General features: G+C 42.4%; 1 protein-coding gene across 3 annotated transcripts in view; it reads right to left on the bottom strand.

Annotated features, from left to right (window-relative positions):
* The window catches only part of CYP7B1 (cytochrome P450 family 7 subfamily B member 1), a 217,852-nt gene that overhangs the window by 77,250 nt on the left and 124,911 nt on the right, over nt 1–15,691 (bottom strand). For all 3 annotated transcript variants that reach the window (XM_088469325.1, XM_088469323.1, XM_088469326.1), the window contains exon 2: nt 13,995–14,131. In XM_088469325.1, coding sequence (XP_088325451.1) covers nt 13,995–14,131 — 137 coding nt within the window. The remainder of the gene's footprint in view (nt 1–13,994; nt 14,132–15,691) is intronic.

A 15,691-nucleotide genomic window follows, 5' to 3' on the forward strand; every position in this document is an offset into this window, starting at 1 on the left:
ATAAACAATAATTACGGTACTTCCCAAATAATTTCCTGTCGGGATCCTGTGTATAGTTGTCAAATCTCACCGATGGAATTTTCATTAATATGAAAAATATAAAAATCGTCCAAACAGTGTAATTAAATCAAAGCTCCAAATTTATTCACAATATTTTCCAAACATAAAAATAGGTTGATATGTTTTCTGTTACAACGTGTACACAGAGATATATACATCCAGCAAAAACAAAAATTACTTTATAATGTGTATAAATCAATATGTAATAAATAATTCACATATAAGGGTTGCTGCTCCTCATTTCAATAATAAATAAGGAATTACCGGAGGTCCCTAAGTTTAGGGCTCGCAGTTTTAAAGGTGGAGGTCTCCGGATGGCCTCTCCCTTTGAGTCCTTGTTAGGGGAGCACCCTTCTGCAATTCCACTCAAGAAGATTTTTTTTGTCACCCTCAGCAGCAGCAACAGACGTAGCACTCAAGGATCCTTCTGAGGAATCACGAATAGGAGAGGAGTCAGTCATGCTTATGAAATAGGATGCAGGACTACTTCCGATCACGAATGAGGATGTTGATGATGATGCAGGTGTTGGTGGTGGAGATTGCAGGCGCTTGGATCCAGATAGAAGATAGCAGCTAGGTGACACTGGACTGATTGTTGGCAGTTTTTTTGTCACCAAAGTTTCAGAATTTTAAATACCCTTTCCAATTTGATGAATGCGCTGCAAGTGACGTAACAGGGAGGAGGTTCCTAGATGGTTTAGGTCCTTGCCTCTACTCACTGTTACATGGCAACGGTTACAAATGGCTTGACAAAGGTTGTCTAGATTTGGGTGGAAATAATTCCACACATGAGAAGTGGATTTTTTGGTCCTTTGCCCAGGCATGGTAACAATGGTGGGAAAAAACAATGGGATTTTTCCCACCATGGGCAACAACTGTTGCTTGATTTACAGTTTTTACACAAACATCCTCGGCATCAACATGCTCATTATCATCAACATCCTCATCATCCTTGTTGTTATCGTCAACTACGTAAATATCCTCCTCATCTTCTTGGTGCAATTCCACAGAAGCATCCTCGATTTCTACGTCAGCAAGTTGACTTGTGCTGCTCATCCTTACATTTGCAGAGGGCACACAAATGGTGGAAGGAGGATCCTCTTCAAGTACAGTATTAGAAAGGTCAGGCTCACACATGGCAACCGCGGACACACTTGGGTTCTCCTCAGGGATTTGTGACTTTTCGGAGACAATTTAAATTTTTTTTGTACCTCTTCTACAAGCAGAAGGGCTTATATCATCACAACTAGAACCACCAGTCATAAATAAAGGCCAAGGCCTTATCCTTTCCTTTCCACTTTGTGCAGTGAATGGCATATTGGCAATTTTTTGTTTCTCTAAAGCTAAGGCAGCAGCCCCTTGATAAATGACACAGGCAGCACCTTTGCACACCTACGTTGCTGATAAGTGTGGCTAACGCGCATACAGATACAGGAAAAATGTTTTGTTTTCACACTTGGGGTGAAGAGCACCCCTGAAAGAGGCAGCAGCCCCTTGATAAATGACACAGACAGCACCCCTGTGCACCTATGTTGCTAATAAGTGTGGTTAACGTGCAGACACACACAAAAAATATATTTTTTTTCACACTGGGAGTGAAGAGCACTCCTGATGGACAGAGCACTCCTTGGACAACACAGCAGCACAGCCCCTATAGACAACAGCCAGCCTCTATTGACAGGGCAACAGCCAGCCAGCCCGTACATGGACAACAGCCAGCCCTGCCCCCTATGGACATTAAGCAGCCAGCCTGAGTGACAACAGTAGCCAGCCCCTATGCACAGAGTCAGCAACAGCACAGCAATCACAATCACAGCTCCCTCCCTCTTCACAGCCAGAATGAAAAATGGCGGCGATTGCAGGACCTTTTATACAATCCAAAACCAGCGAGAATCCGACAGCGGGATGATGCTGTTTTGGCTTATTTTGAAATCCGAGTCAGGCGGGAAAACCCAAGCCGACTCGGATCTGCCTCGAATCTCCTAAGTTTGGGTGGGTTCAGATCTCTGAAATGCAAACACGCTCATCTCTAATTATCGGTGAAGGGCACTTTGTTTAGGTTTTGAAAGTGCAGGAGTTCATCAGGTATCATAACAACCTGCAAATATGTCCTCTTGACATATCTCATATTTAACCCTTATTCACATTACACCACACAGTAGTGCCCCTTATACAAATTACTCCCCGCAGTAGAGTCCCTTATTCCCTTACGCAACACAGTAGTGCCCCTTATAAGCAATATGCCACACAGTAGTACCCCTTATATACATTATGCCACACAGCAGAGTCTCTTATTCACCTTATGTCACACAGTAGTGCCCCTTATAAACATTATGCCTACCAGTAGAGCCTCCTATTCACCTTATGCAACACAGTAAAGCTCCTTATATATATTATGCCATACAGTAGAGCCTCTTATTCACCTTATGCCACACAGTAGTACCTCTTATACCACAAAGAGCCCTTTATTCACATTATACCATACAGTACTACCCCTTATACACATTATGCCACACAGTAGGGGTCCACTTACCTGTTATTAAAGGGTGGAGTAGGCCTAAAACCCGGAGTCACTTTTCTTGTGGGATGGGTAATCTTTGGGGTTCAATGAGAGCAATGCTATCTGTCCAAATTAAGTGCTGACTTGTCTGCCATGCATCGCCCCACACCTTTGTCGGTGCCTGAAGCTTGTGCTCCAGGCACCTTGCCCATGCTACACCCCTGAGTAAATATACTATAATGTGCTGCAAATTGTAAATGCAAGCCTTTCTAAAAAAATCATTCTATTAATAAAAGTATCACATTTTCTTCTATAATGTGTTCCTTGAGAATATCATGGGCTTAAAAATCAATGGTTCAAAGAAAACCCAACAAATGTTTTGCCTTTAATAAACAGTTTTACAAACTTAAATTTGCCAGAATTCAAATAGCAGCTGTCATTAAAAAAAACTGTCTAATTACTAGGCTTTGTGGCATTAATTGTTTTTAAACCAAGTGAACCATTAATACCTAGAATAAAGTACCATACATAGTACACATTCACATTCTGACTACAGAATAAAACAATAGAAGTCATCACAAATAAGTAGATTACATGAAAATATATGCACAAGAGAATTCTGTGTATGTTAAGCAGTCCTCAAATCTATTTAATTCGCACATGAATAAAAGCATCTTAAGCTTGTGCCATATAGTATGAAATCCACCTAATAATGCCAGTAAAATCTTACAGATAATTACCCTGGCCTAAGGCTGGCAGATACTCAGTCCAACAACATTAGGCTGATAAATATTAACACACATTTGCTAAGCAATCTTACAAAGCAGACAGACCAAACTATGCACACACTTCCACCGCTAGAAAAATGACAAAAGCATCAATAATACCCCATGAGCTTTTGAGAAAACTGCATTCACTTTTATAAGTAAATATTTTTATTGTTTTGGTCTATTGTTTCAGTCAAGTATGGCTAATCCATGAGGGTTGGCTACATCCCTGGACTTTGTCAACTGTGCCTGGCTCAAAAAGGTCGTCCTGTTCCCTTGTGCTGCAGCAATCAGGTGTGAACACTGAACTCAGCCATCCATGACCACTGTGCAAAATCTTCTCTGCTCTTTCCAACCTGAGTACTACATTAATCAGCTTGTAAAATAAGACAATAAAGTTGTTCTATTTTATTCAGGCATGTGCTTGCATTTCTTCATCCTTTAATTACTTTTCTTGTGCACACAAGTGTATGTGCATGGGATGTAGTTTGGAAGCGGACGGTCTAAATCCTGACCGCCGGCTTCCAGACATTCTAATCCCGGCGTGGTACTAATGACAGGCGTCTATATCTAGACGCCTGTCATTAACCAGACGCCGGAAGACCGACGCCCGGCATCCCGATCAAAGTGATGCTGGGTGCCGGGCACGGACAGCCGCGCGGGGGTGTAGAGTTAGGCTTAGGGCTCTCAGGGGGGACTTGGGGTTAGGCACCCCTCCGGGAGGTTAGGGTTAGGCCAGGGGAAGGGAGGGTTAGGTTTAGGCACCCCCGGGGGAGGTTAGACTTAGGCAACCCCCCGGGGGACTTAGGTTTAGGCGCCGGGGAAGGGGGGTTTAGGTTTAAGCACTTAGAGGGGGGATTAGGGTTAAGCACTTAGAGGGAGGTTAGGGTTAGGCACCCCGAAGGGAGGGTTAGGGGGGGACATGCGGTAATACCTACTACACCCATATGCATACCCCAAAGGTTTTTCTGCAGCGAAATATGGCTAACATCATTACCAAGTGATGAACAGTGGGCCTGATTCAGAGCCGGACGCTCTGACCAGAGCGCTCGCTCTGAATCAGGGCCCTCTTACCTAAAAATGGAGCGGCCTCTTGGACGCCCGCATAGCTGTGGGTTACCACCCACAGCTTATGCGAGCGTCCATGATGATGGTCGCGATGGTCAAGACCATCGCGACCATCGGGCTTGCGACGAGACCCTGCGGTAGGGTCTCGTTGCCGCAAGCCCTGGAGTGATTTTGGCTCTATCAGAGCCAAAATCACTCACATCACTAGTGATGTCAGTGGGGCCGGACCCAGATGGTAGGCGTTCCCATGGGAACGTCTCCGTCTGGAAGCCACGCCCACCAAAGGGGGCATGCTGTGAGTCACCATCGACTGCACGCCCCCTTTGGTGCGAGACCCGGAGCGACAGCTTGGCTGTCGCTATGCGGGTCTCGCGCATGCGCACGACGGAGCTCCATCCGTCGTGCGCATGTTCATTAGGGCACCATCGACCCGCTTGCGAGCGTCCTACGCTTGCGAGTGGGTCTGAATTAGGCCCAGAGTTCGCATCATGATTTTTTTTGCTTATGCACATTGGGGTTCTGACTCACATGGGCAAATGCAGGGGGGCCTGTCACCCAAAAACACCCCCCCCTTCCTTCTGGCCTGGCTAGAGGCTTGAGTCATGGTCACAATAGCAGTTCTTCATAATGCGATTTTAGTAGAGCTGTGGCCACAACATGCAGTATAAGGGATGGAACAGAGCTGCTGCTCATGCCCAGTGGCAGCAACTCATCCACTAAAGTCTGCTGTGCTCTCCACTACCCAGAGCCGGATTTAGACATCATGAGGCCCTAAGCAAGTTATCAGTTTGGGACCCCACTTCTTCAACTGCATGCAATTTTACGCACACACACATTACCCCTATAGCCGCACACACACACTGCCCCATACAGTAGCTGCACGCACACATATTGCCTTACAAACACCCCTTTACTGACATATCACTTTCTGACACTGGGCCTGATTCTTAGCCGCTCGTAAGCGGCCACTCGTTCATTCTGACCGATGTTCGCCCATCTGCGCATGCGTACGGATTGTAATACGCATGCGCGAACCAGTCAGTGCGGCCGAAAATCGTTAGTTCACTAAATAGCGAGTGCCTGCTATTTTGAGTGACAGAGGGAGGCGTATGTGGGTGGTAACAGGGGAAGGTGCTTGAAAACGGGGAGTGGAGATCAGAACGCAGGTGTGCTTAAAGGTCAAAACGGGCTTTTTAAGGGTGTGCATAATTAAAACAGCAGCGTCATTGACCACGTTACCTGGTTGTTTTATAGTCAGAACTGCTCGCAATATAGTGGTAGGAAAAACCAACCACAAGAATAGCGAGCAGTTCATATGCTGTTCGATGTACTCGATTAATCTAATAAATAGCGGACATGACGTATGATGCGAGCGGCCACGGGGCGTATTTTTCAAAATTACAACCGCAAGTTTTGTTGGCTCGTTCAGACTTAGAGGCGTGAACAGACCGCAATGAGCGAACGGTTCATTTGAATAGCCACCACTTTTTCCAGAACGAACGACCGCAAATAGCGACCGGCTCTGAATCAGGCCCACAGACCCCTTACGGACACTGATACAGACACACTTACTGACACAGACACCACTTTACTGACACAAACACACTTACTGTCAGACATCGCGTAATGACACCAATACTGCTTACATAGATACACTTACCTACAGACACCTCTTACTGACACACACACTTAATGACACAGTCACCACTTACTAAGAGACACACCTACACAGACACCTCTAACTGACACAAACACTCTTTCTGCCATAGATACCGCTTACTGACACAGACACCACTTAGTGACACAGACATACTTACCTACACGGACACCCCTTACTGACAGATATCACTTACTGACACACACATTATTTGACACAGATACCACACACAGGGTGGGCTGCAGCAAGGTGACAAAAGCGGTCAAACCCGGCAAATGCATGTTTTACCACATTTCTCATATGCACCAAGCCACGGAATGCCATGCACTCCAGGGCTTGGTTGTGGTGAGTAACGCTATCTCCTGATTGGTGTTACCCTATAGAAGCCCATAGGCTTCTATCGGGAGAGTGCTGTGAAAGGGATCCAATCGGATTCCTCCCCCCCACCCCTGCATGCACAGAAGGACACCGGAGGGGCTTCTGGGTCATAGACTCGGAAGTCCCTCATTCGCATAGGGCCGCTTTTACTGAGAGAGCTGTCCTTTGTGCATTCCTACATGCATACCGGCGTTACCAATGCCAGCATGCATGCGAAGAGCGGTGGGATGCAATACATTGTGCAAATAAGATGCATCATGCATCCCACCCACTGAAAGATTCCCTTTCCTGACTAGACTTATTGGCACATTATTATACATACATACTTACTGACAGATACCCCTTACTGAAAGACAACACTTATTGACACACACTGACACACCTATACTGACTGACACACATGAATTTATTACACATTCACACAGCACAAGAAGACACACAACCCCCGCCCCCTCCCCCCTGTGACCCCCCTTCCCCCTGGGCTATAGAAGGTTTGTTCTGGAAACATCAGTCAAACAACCCCCCGTGGACTCCCCTGCTAGCCCTCATCCCCTCCTAGACTATAGCAGATGGGTGCATGAAAAATGTACCTGCACCTCCCGAGGAAGCACTGCCACACAGCCACGCACTGGCTCAGCTCTCCTCTCCTCATAGAAAGCAGCCTCCTCCCTCTGACTGTACAGTGGATTACCAATGGGACACTTGAAGTGGGTCCTGACACACAGCTTCAGCGGGGCTGGAAGGAGATAGGCAACAACTCCCCTCCCTCTTCCTCCAAGCACTGTACAGTGCAGACACTGTGAAAGTGCAGGGCGGATCCGCATGTCACGCGGTGCACGCTGTGCGCTCCTCCAGAAAAGAAAAGGATTCCTGCCATTTAGTTTTGTGGGGCCCGGCCACGGGCTCTTTGGGACCTGCCGGGCCCTAGGCGGCCGCTTATGTTGCCTTGTGGCAAATCCGTCTCTGCTACTACCAGTTACCAAACTAATAGTTAATGATAGTCTAAAATTGAATATAAGTGTCCAATGTTCCAATCATTTGCTATATTTTATAAATGTTCTACATTTTTAAACAACATCAGATCAAAAGGATGAACATTATTCAAAACTAAATGATAGGTGACCAAGTCGATTTCCAGATAAACGGTCAATTTTCACTATAAATTTCAGATGCCTCATTTAAAAGAGCTACTAATAACATTACCAAATATATAGTGGATATAGGGCCTGATTCAGCTTGGATCGCAACTGCAAATACGCATGCAATCGGCCAATTGTTGCGTATTGCGCATGCGTATGTATCGCAGTGTGCGAACAGGCCACTGCGATAGGGACTGTGATCGCGGTGACTACACAGATCCATCCATCGCAGAGTGATTTCCAAGAAGAGTTGTTTGTGGGTGGTGACGAGGGGGGAGGTCGGCGAAACGCAGGCATGCCGATGCATTTGAAGGCAAGTGCATAAATTAACCACTGCGATGCCATATGCAGCGGACTCCTAGCATGTGCTGAAGTTAGCAATTCCCGAGTAAGGTCAGACCTTCTGCAAGTGTGCGTGAGACTGCGATGGAATAGCGATCGCAATGGATTAGCATACTATCGCAGTTGAACTGCTTGCAATAGCGATCCTTACTGAAACAAGCCCATATTTCACATTCTAGTTACTATTATTATTATCCTTTATATCCTTTATTTATATGGAGCCACAAGGGTTCCACAGCACCTCACAAAGGGCCTGATTCAGAGCCGCTCACAAGCGGCCGCTCGTTCACTCTGAGCGATGTTCGCACAACTGCGCATGCGTATGGGTCGTAATGCGCATGCACAAACCAGTCATTGCTGTCGGAAATCGTGCGCTCGCAAAACAGCGAGGGGCTGCTAATTTGATTGACAGAATGTACCGTTTGTGGGTGGTAACAGGGGAAGGTGCTTGAAAACGGGGGAGTGGAGATCCGAACGCAGGCGTGCCTAATGGTCAAAAGGGCGTTTAATGGGAGTGCATAATTAGTAAAGTAGCGTCATCGACCACGTCACTTGGTTGTCTTTTAGCTTGAACTGCTCGCAGTGATAGCGGTAAGAAAAACCTACCACAAGCACTGCGAGCAGTTCAGATGCCTTTCGATGTACCCGATTAATCTGATAAATACCGGAGATGACGTGTAATGCGAACGGCAAAGGGGAGTATTTACAAAATAGCAAGCGCATTTTTTGCTCGCTCGCTCAGACAGAGGCGTCAACAAACCGCAAAGAGCGAGCGCTCAATTTAAATAGCCGGCCCCTTTTTTGGAACGACCGTCCGCAAATAGCGTCTGGGTCTGAATCAGGCCCAAAGTACATAAACTAATAAGCAAACATAAAAACAGCGACTTACAGTACAAAACAATGCAGGACAAGGATATAGTTTATATGCATTGCTACAATAGCAGTCATATCACACAAAATAAGCAGCAGGGCATCAGCTACCAAGTGTTAGGTGCCCTTGTGGGGAGTTCGGAGTAGATGATCGTATGGCTGAGGAAAGGAAAAGCACATGAGGGAAGAGGGCCCTGTTTGTTAGAGCTACAGGGTAGGGGCAGACAGACAGGGGTGACACAGGTGGGGTAGACAGGAGCATGGAGCAGCAGGTTAGGATGAAAGCTGGAAGGCTTTGATGAAGTAGTGAGTTTTGAAAGCCCGTTTGAAGATTTGTAGAGAGGTGGAGAGTCTGATAAGGAGAGGGAGAGAGTTCCAGAGGTAGGGAGCAGCATGGGCAAAATCTTGGAGGTGGGAGTTGGAGGAAGTAATCAGTTGGCAAGAGAGGTGGCTTGCATTTGTTGAGCAAAGTCGGCGGCAGGAGTGTGAAGGGAGATGAGATCAGAGATGTAAATGGGAGAGGATTGGGTGAAGGCTTTGTGAGTATAAGAACCTTGAATTGGGTTCTGAAGGGGAAGGGAAAGCCAGTGTAGGGCTTGTAGGAGAGGGGAGGCAGATGTAGAATGTTTGGAGAGGAAGATGAGTCAAGCAGCAGCATTGATGACAGATTGGAGTGGAGAGAGGTGGAAGTCAAGGAGGCCAGATAAGAGGAGGTTACAATAGTCCAATCTGCAGATGACAAGTAAGTGTATGAGGACCTTAGTTGCCTCCAGGATGAGAAAGGGTCTGATCCCGGAAATATTTTTGAGATGGAAGCGGCAGGACTGTGAGAAGTACTGAATGTGTGGTTTGAAGGAGAGAGAGGAGTTAAGGATAACTCCAAGACAGCGCACTTGGGTACTAGAGGAGATGGTTGTGCCGTTAATAGATAATGAAATTGTGGGAAGCGAGGTCTTGGTATTTACGTTGTGCAGTTCTGTGCAAGATATATCCTGTTATCAGACATTTTCTTCCTAAGGGTATGAAGTCAGTATGCAGTCATTATGATGACAGTGACAGGACACAACAATGCTGGCGCCAGAATCCCGACACAATTTAATGATACATTTAAACATGCCGCTTTACCAGCAGGTTTGAAGTAAAAAAAATGCCCGCTCAGCTAAAAATGATTTAAGTAGCATTACAACCGTGTCAGGATCCTGGCAGAAGCATTCTCGTGTCCCCATAGTCACCATCAACATAGTAACTATCAACATAGCATATGTATTCCATGTAGTGAAACTGTGGTTATGTATAACTTGAATTCATTGATCACTATGATGAAGAATTTGTCTGTACACACTGGACGGCTGGGTGGACCATGAACAAAGTATCCCCATAAACAAAACAAAAAATATGAGATGTATTATTGATTTCTCAAATATTTTTACTTCTATTCCACCGTTATGTACTATTGAATAACTACACATGGAATACATGATGACGTCGTGCGTTCCTGAAACTCTATTGACACACCTTCTGATGTACACCGCTTCCATATTGCGGTCCATCAGTTTTTCCGGTTTGCATGTCAAGGACTGGAAGTTTTCCGCGATGAAGGAGAATGCATGGAGTCATGTTATGTCCTCACTCTCGGCCAATACGGAAGACAAGTGAAGTAATGAATGTGTTACAACCTCAGAATGAGCACAACAGGATTAACAGTGTTGCCCGTATAAAGACTTATATGGAATTAAGATGACTCCGTTCTGTGTTTTGCAGTGGAAAATACTTTTTTATGGACATTAAATGGAAGGATATCTTTAAGTATTTATTTAACATGAAACAGTGGTGATTTTTAGGTTATGATTGCTTACCTTATGGACTTTGATATGAGATGTTTTTAATAGTATTTATTGGAATATGTGCAATTGGCATTTGGTGGTCACATGACTAATTAAGATGATTAAGGGTATATAAAGGGAAGCCTTTACAGCATTCACATACACCTTCAAAAAAGGACAGGAGGGAGGTGATTTACCGGGGTGTCATCCTCTACTTTTGTTTCACATCTGTCATCGTGCCTTTCTGGAAAGACCACTTATGGTACAAAGTGCTTTTTTTATGACTATAATTCTTTGTTAATAAAAGTGATACTTTTAAACACTATGATGAGTTTTTCCGATTACAAATGGAGAGAAATCGCCACGTGAAACAGGGACGACTGGATAGAAGGGTTATATGAAGATTTATAAAGAAACATTTATGTGCACACCTTTCACCTACCACAGGTGAGAAATCCCTAAGTACATCTAAAACAGCTTTCACTGTTAAAGTGGTATTAAAACCATTTGTTAGATTTTCTCTTTCCTTTAAAAGAGATTTTAGAGACACATTCCAGTGCCAGTTGGCTATCTCATATTGTTTGTTTGGTTTGTATGAGGTGTGCTGAGTTGGACTCTGGCACCAGGTTTGAAAAAATGCAGGTTATACCTTTTTTAAAAAAGTATTCCTCATAGCCACTGGCAATTTTGTACTTTTGCATACCCATTTGTATGGTATATGTTCTGTTCCTTCTTTGGAGGATATTGCAAGTAATACATTCTGTAGATATTTCTAATAGAAGCAGGCAATTCTTTGTATTATAAAAGGCAAAGGTCCAGTGTAAACAGTGTAGAGGAACCTACCATGATCAGATGTAGGATAGCCAATAGTGGTCATCTGATTGACTGTGTCCGTCAGTGGAATAACTGACAGAAATTAATAACAACCTCTATGAACACAACTGTATCTTCTACATAGTTTGTTCTAATAATAACAGAATATGCAGAAGTTACAGTAATATAACAACATATAAGCTTTATTTTGAACTTGTTACGGGAATCCTTTAATCTGGGTCTTGTCCTAAAGAATGTTAAGGTTTGATTTAAATGGTAGACTGGCGCAAGTCTAATGAAATCCTCTAGGCCAGTGATTTCCAACCTCGGTCCTCAAGGCACACTAACAGTCCTGGTTTTAGTGATATCCATGATTGTGCACAGATGGTTAAATTAAAATAACTGAGGCACTAAGTAAGTCACTTGAGCTCAAGTACGGCTATACCTAAAACCTGGACTGTTAGTGTGCCTTGAGGACCGTGGTTGGGAACCCCTGCTCTAGGCGGACACAGTACAGCCGCTGTCTTTAAGAACTGGAGATATTGATGCCTTCAGCGCAAAAAATGGCATATCAGACGCAAACGTACCTGAAAGCATGCATATTCATGTGCAATGACATCCATCTTTCTTAACGCTATCGTTCTGGCTGTAAATGTAGTAAATTATTCTGTAAGCAGCTTACATGTTATTTCTAGGTAATAAGACATGTAGATATACATTTTCAAATATCCTTCTATGAATTAAGATGTTCACTGTTTTATGAAGTTTCACAATCTTACTTCACATCCACACTGGTTTGGTTATAAAGTTATATATAAGTCAAAAGCCTTTGTTCTGTTTTACCAATGGATTCAAGTTGAAGATAAACTGTGACAAACTTTATTACATAGCCTGGTGCTTATTCTGGCAGCAGAATGTCACAGAGGGATCATGTTTGACTGCATGAGGCTTGTTTTTCACCCTGCTGTGCAGAGATGCAACCAAAGGGAAAGCAACACAATTACCTTCTGCTTCATTTGTTACGAAAACACCAATTATGGCTAAAAATGCTTGTAGGCTGGTAGGATTAAAATCTTCCCAGGTACTGTTCTAGCCCCGCAGAATGGTCTATCTGTAGAGGACCATTACTTAGAAAGAGACATCCAGGCTAATGTAAGCTGAAATACTTCATTCCAAAAAAACCCATATGCACTGAGTCATTTCTACAAAGGACAAGATGCAACACTGGGATCCCAGAAGATATTTAGAGAGCTGTCTACTTTCTCTTGATCCTTATACAAAATAATGTCTTTGGAAATACTATCATGTACTATACCTCGCTTTTTTTTCTCTCGTAGGACTATCAAATTTACGTAATCGGTCTCTTATTAGGAAGATTTCAGTGAACTGTTGACAATGATGTACAGTAGTGCTTCGCGAGGATGACGTCTGGGGAAAATGATTCTGCTGCACCACCACACAAAACCAATTAGAGAACTATTTTCTGCGACAGGTCAGGAATTTACATTGTTTCTCATGGAAAGATGTGCTTTTTAATTTCTTTATTAAGATGACATCCATGTCCCTTGTGCCTTCTTGCAGTGACAATCATTTGTTCATCCCATTGGAAAGTACAATCAGCGAAATCGCATCACGGGTACGGGGCGATGCCAGGATCTCTAAGCATCGTTCTACATTTTCCAAATGAACTACTTTGAAGATTGATAATTAAAACAATATCTATTGATCAAAAATGTTGACAGGACCTGGATCGAAGCTCTAGCAACAATATAACAAAACTGCCCAAGAGTATGCGGACTTCACGATATTTAAGCAAACTTCGTTCCGTAGCATTCAGGTTCATCGGTTTAAGCAGAACATTTCTTTTGATCTTTTTCAATAAATGCTTTACTAGTAATATCTTAGAGAGAATTGGAAATTCTGATGCTTAATGATGAACATCCCAGATGCTCTCACTGACAACAATTGAGATATTCTTTAAATAAATGAAAATACTAAAGCAAGTAAAACTATTTTAATCTTACATGTCAAACATACTGTTAATAAAGATTATATAAAAGCACTACAATATTTTATTATTCACTTATTAGTTAAATGTTCCCTGCCTGTACGCTAGCAGTCATTATAAATATAATTGGTAACTTTTCAGATACATGTAAGATTAGGATTGTTAGTTTAGTAATACAAGTAAAATAACTTACAGTAGGTTGTAAATTCTGATTTTTTTTATCCATTTATATGTTGTATCATTATGTCAAAATGTAGCTATTTATTTTATAAAACAAATACCATTATGTATCCATAAATGATAAACACAATACAATACAACATTCAATTTAAGATATTGTAACAACTTTGAATGATTAACCAATTAAAAAAACAAAAAAGGAAGATAAATTACAGAATGAATACTTGTGTTTAACATATTTCCTTTAGTTTAATTTTGTTCTACCAGCTTCAGAAATAAACTCATGAGTTGATTGATTAGCTATTTTAATAGTGGTGACATCAATTAATATTCATGTAAGTAATGGGTTATACCTAGATTTTAGATGTACATCAAGTAATATTGCTTACCAGCGAGTCGGACTGTAAAGATGTCCCCATGTTTCTCTTGTTGAGAGATCAAGAATTTTAAAGGGTCTTTACTGAACTGGTAAGCATAACCCAAGAAAGGCAACAAGCCATTATCCAAAGGGGGTTCTCCATCTCTCCTACAAAAGCAAAAAGTTCAATTTATTGAATGTCTACAAATAATATCCGTTACAATAAAGTTGCACTTTGAGAAATACTTCAATATTTGTGCACTCATTATCCAAGTGATTTTCCAAATACAATATAACAAACGCCATTAGAGTTTCATTGATATCACATTGTACACTGCTTATATGTATCATGTCGCTGGCAAATACACATTTTTTTTTCAGAATTTAGACAGAATACTATGAAACCTTTTTACAACGTTGTTTGAGTCACCAGGCCTCGTCACAGCTTGTGCTCTTGGCAGCCAGGCACTTTGCATGTCAAAAGACACGGCAGGCCCTGATCAGGCAATTATAATGGATTTAGATAATTGGGATTCAAAGAAGTGTATCTCTTTAACAGGGGATGTCCCATCGATCTCAAGCAGCATGTTGCAATAAAAGCTTAAGATGTATTTCAGGACCAAATAACAAACGGAGCACTGTCTGCAGCTTCTTCGTGTTGCATATTCCTGTACCGGTGCAAAGGAAAGGCAGGGATAGAATTTGTAACAATAAGAACATAAATGTTTAGATAAATTGAGCCCCAATAGATTTGTTTCTCCTTTCTACCTTCTATGTAGGTCTCTTGTCATATTTGAAAAGTCTTATTACAGATGTTTAGCTGGTACAATCCGATTTAAACTCAGCAACACAGAGCATGTCTATTTTAGACAGGATTAATACAAATATTCAAACGCAACTCTGATGCTACTGTACATCCCATCTGTGAAGGTGACTTACACTACATGCAGGACAAGCCATTTTGATTAATCACAAGATATTTACTAGCCAGGATGTAATCAAAGATCAAGAGATCACCAGCTTACCACCATCATACACTGCACAGAAATTCATGTCCCCAAATTAACTCTTTGCTTTCTACTGACTACAATATCATAAGAGCTCAAGTAAATTACAGAAATACAGCTATATGTTTTTTAAATTAATCTGTGGCCATGTTGAATAGTCTATATGACTATATATTTAGGTCTTATAATTTGCATGAGAAGCCTTTCAATTGTTTAGCAAATATAAGCTTACTTTTTATGTTTCTTTTGGAATATGGTTAACAAATGACATTGTGTGCAGAACATTTGAATACGTACAAGCCTTTTGATATTGAAATAATATTAATATATACAATAACTATTACATGCAAAAATGTTTTTGGCTAATAAACATGTCACAAACTAATATTACGTCCCCCTTTCACTTGGCTACTAAGTCTCTACAGTGGGCTCAATACTAGTTGCTTGGTTGGACAATCTGAAGGTAAAATTGTGACAGTTAATAAGACAGGCTTTTTGTCATATTCTAATTTAATGCATCTAATTTCACCCTCCATGCTCTGTCATTTGGTCAAAACCTGTATACTTCAGAGTGTTTCCGCGGGGTAAGGAGGACACAGCTCAGAAATCCAGGGGAAAATTAACTTAATGTTCAGAGTCTGTGGACTAAAATCATGGAGACAGAAGGGTCATCGTTTGCATCAGTCATAGTTAATGCACAACTGATCAGTGCAACACCATA

This window comes from Taudactylus pleione, unplaced genomic scaffold (genome assembly GCF_031769625.1).
Source record: "Taudactylus pleione unplaced genomic scaffold, aTauple2 ptg000090l, whole genome shotgun sequence".
Taxonomy (NCBI): Eukaryota; Metazoa; Chordata; class Amphibia; order Anura; family Myobatrachidae; genus Taudactylus; species Taudactylus pleione.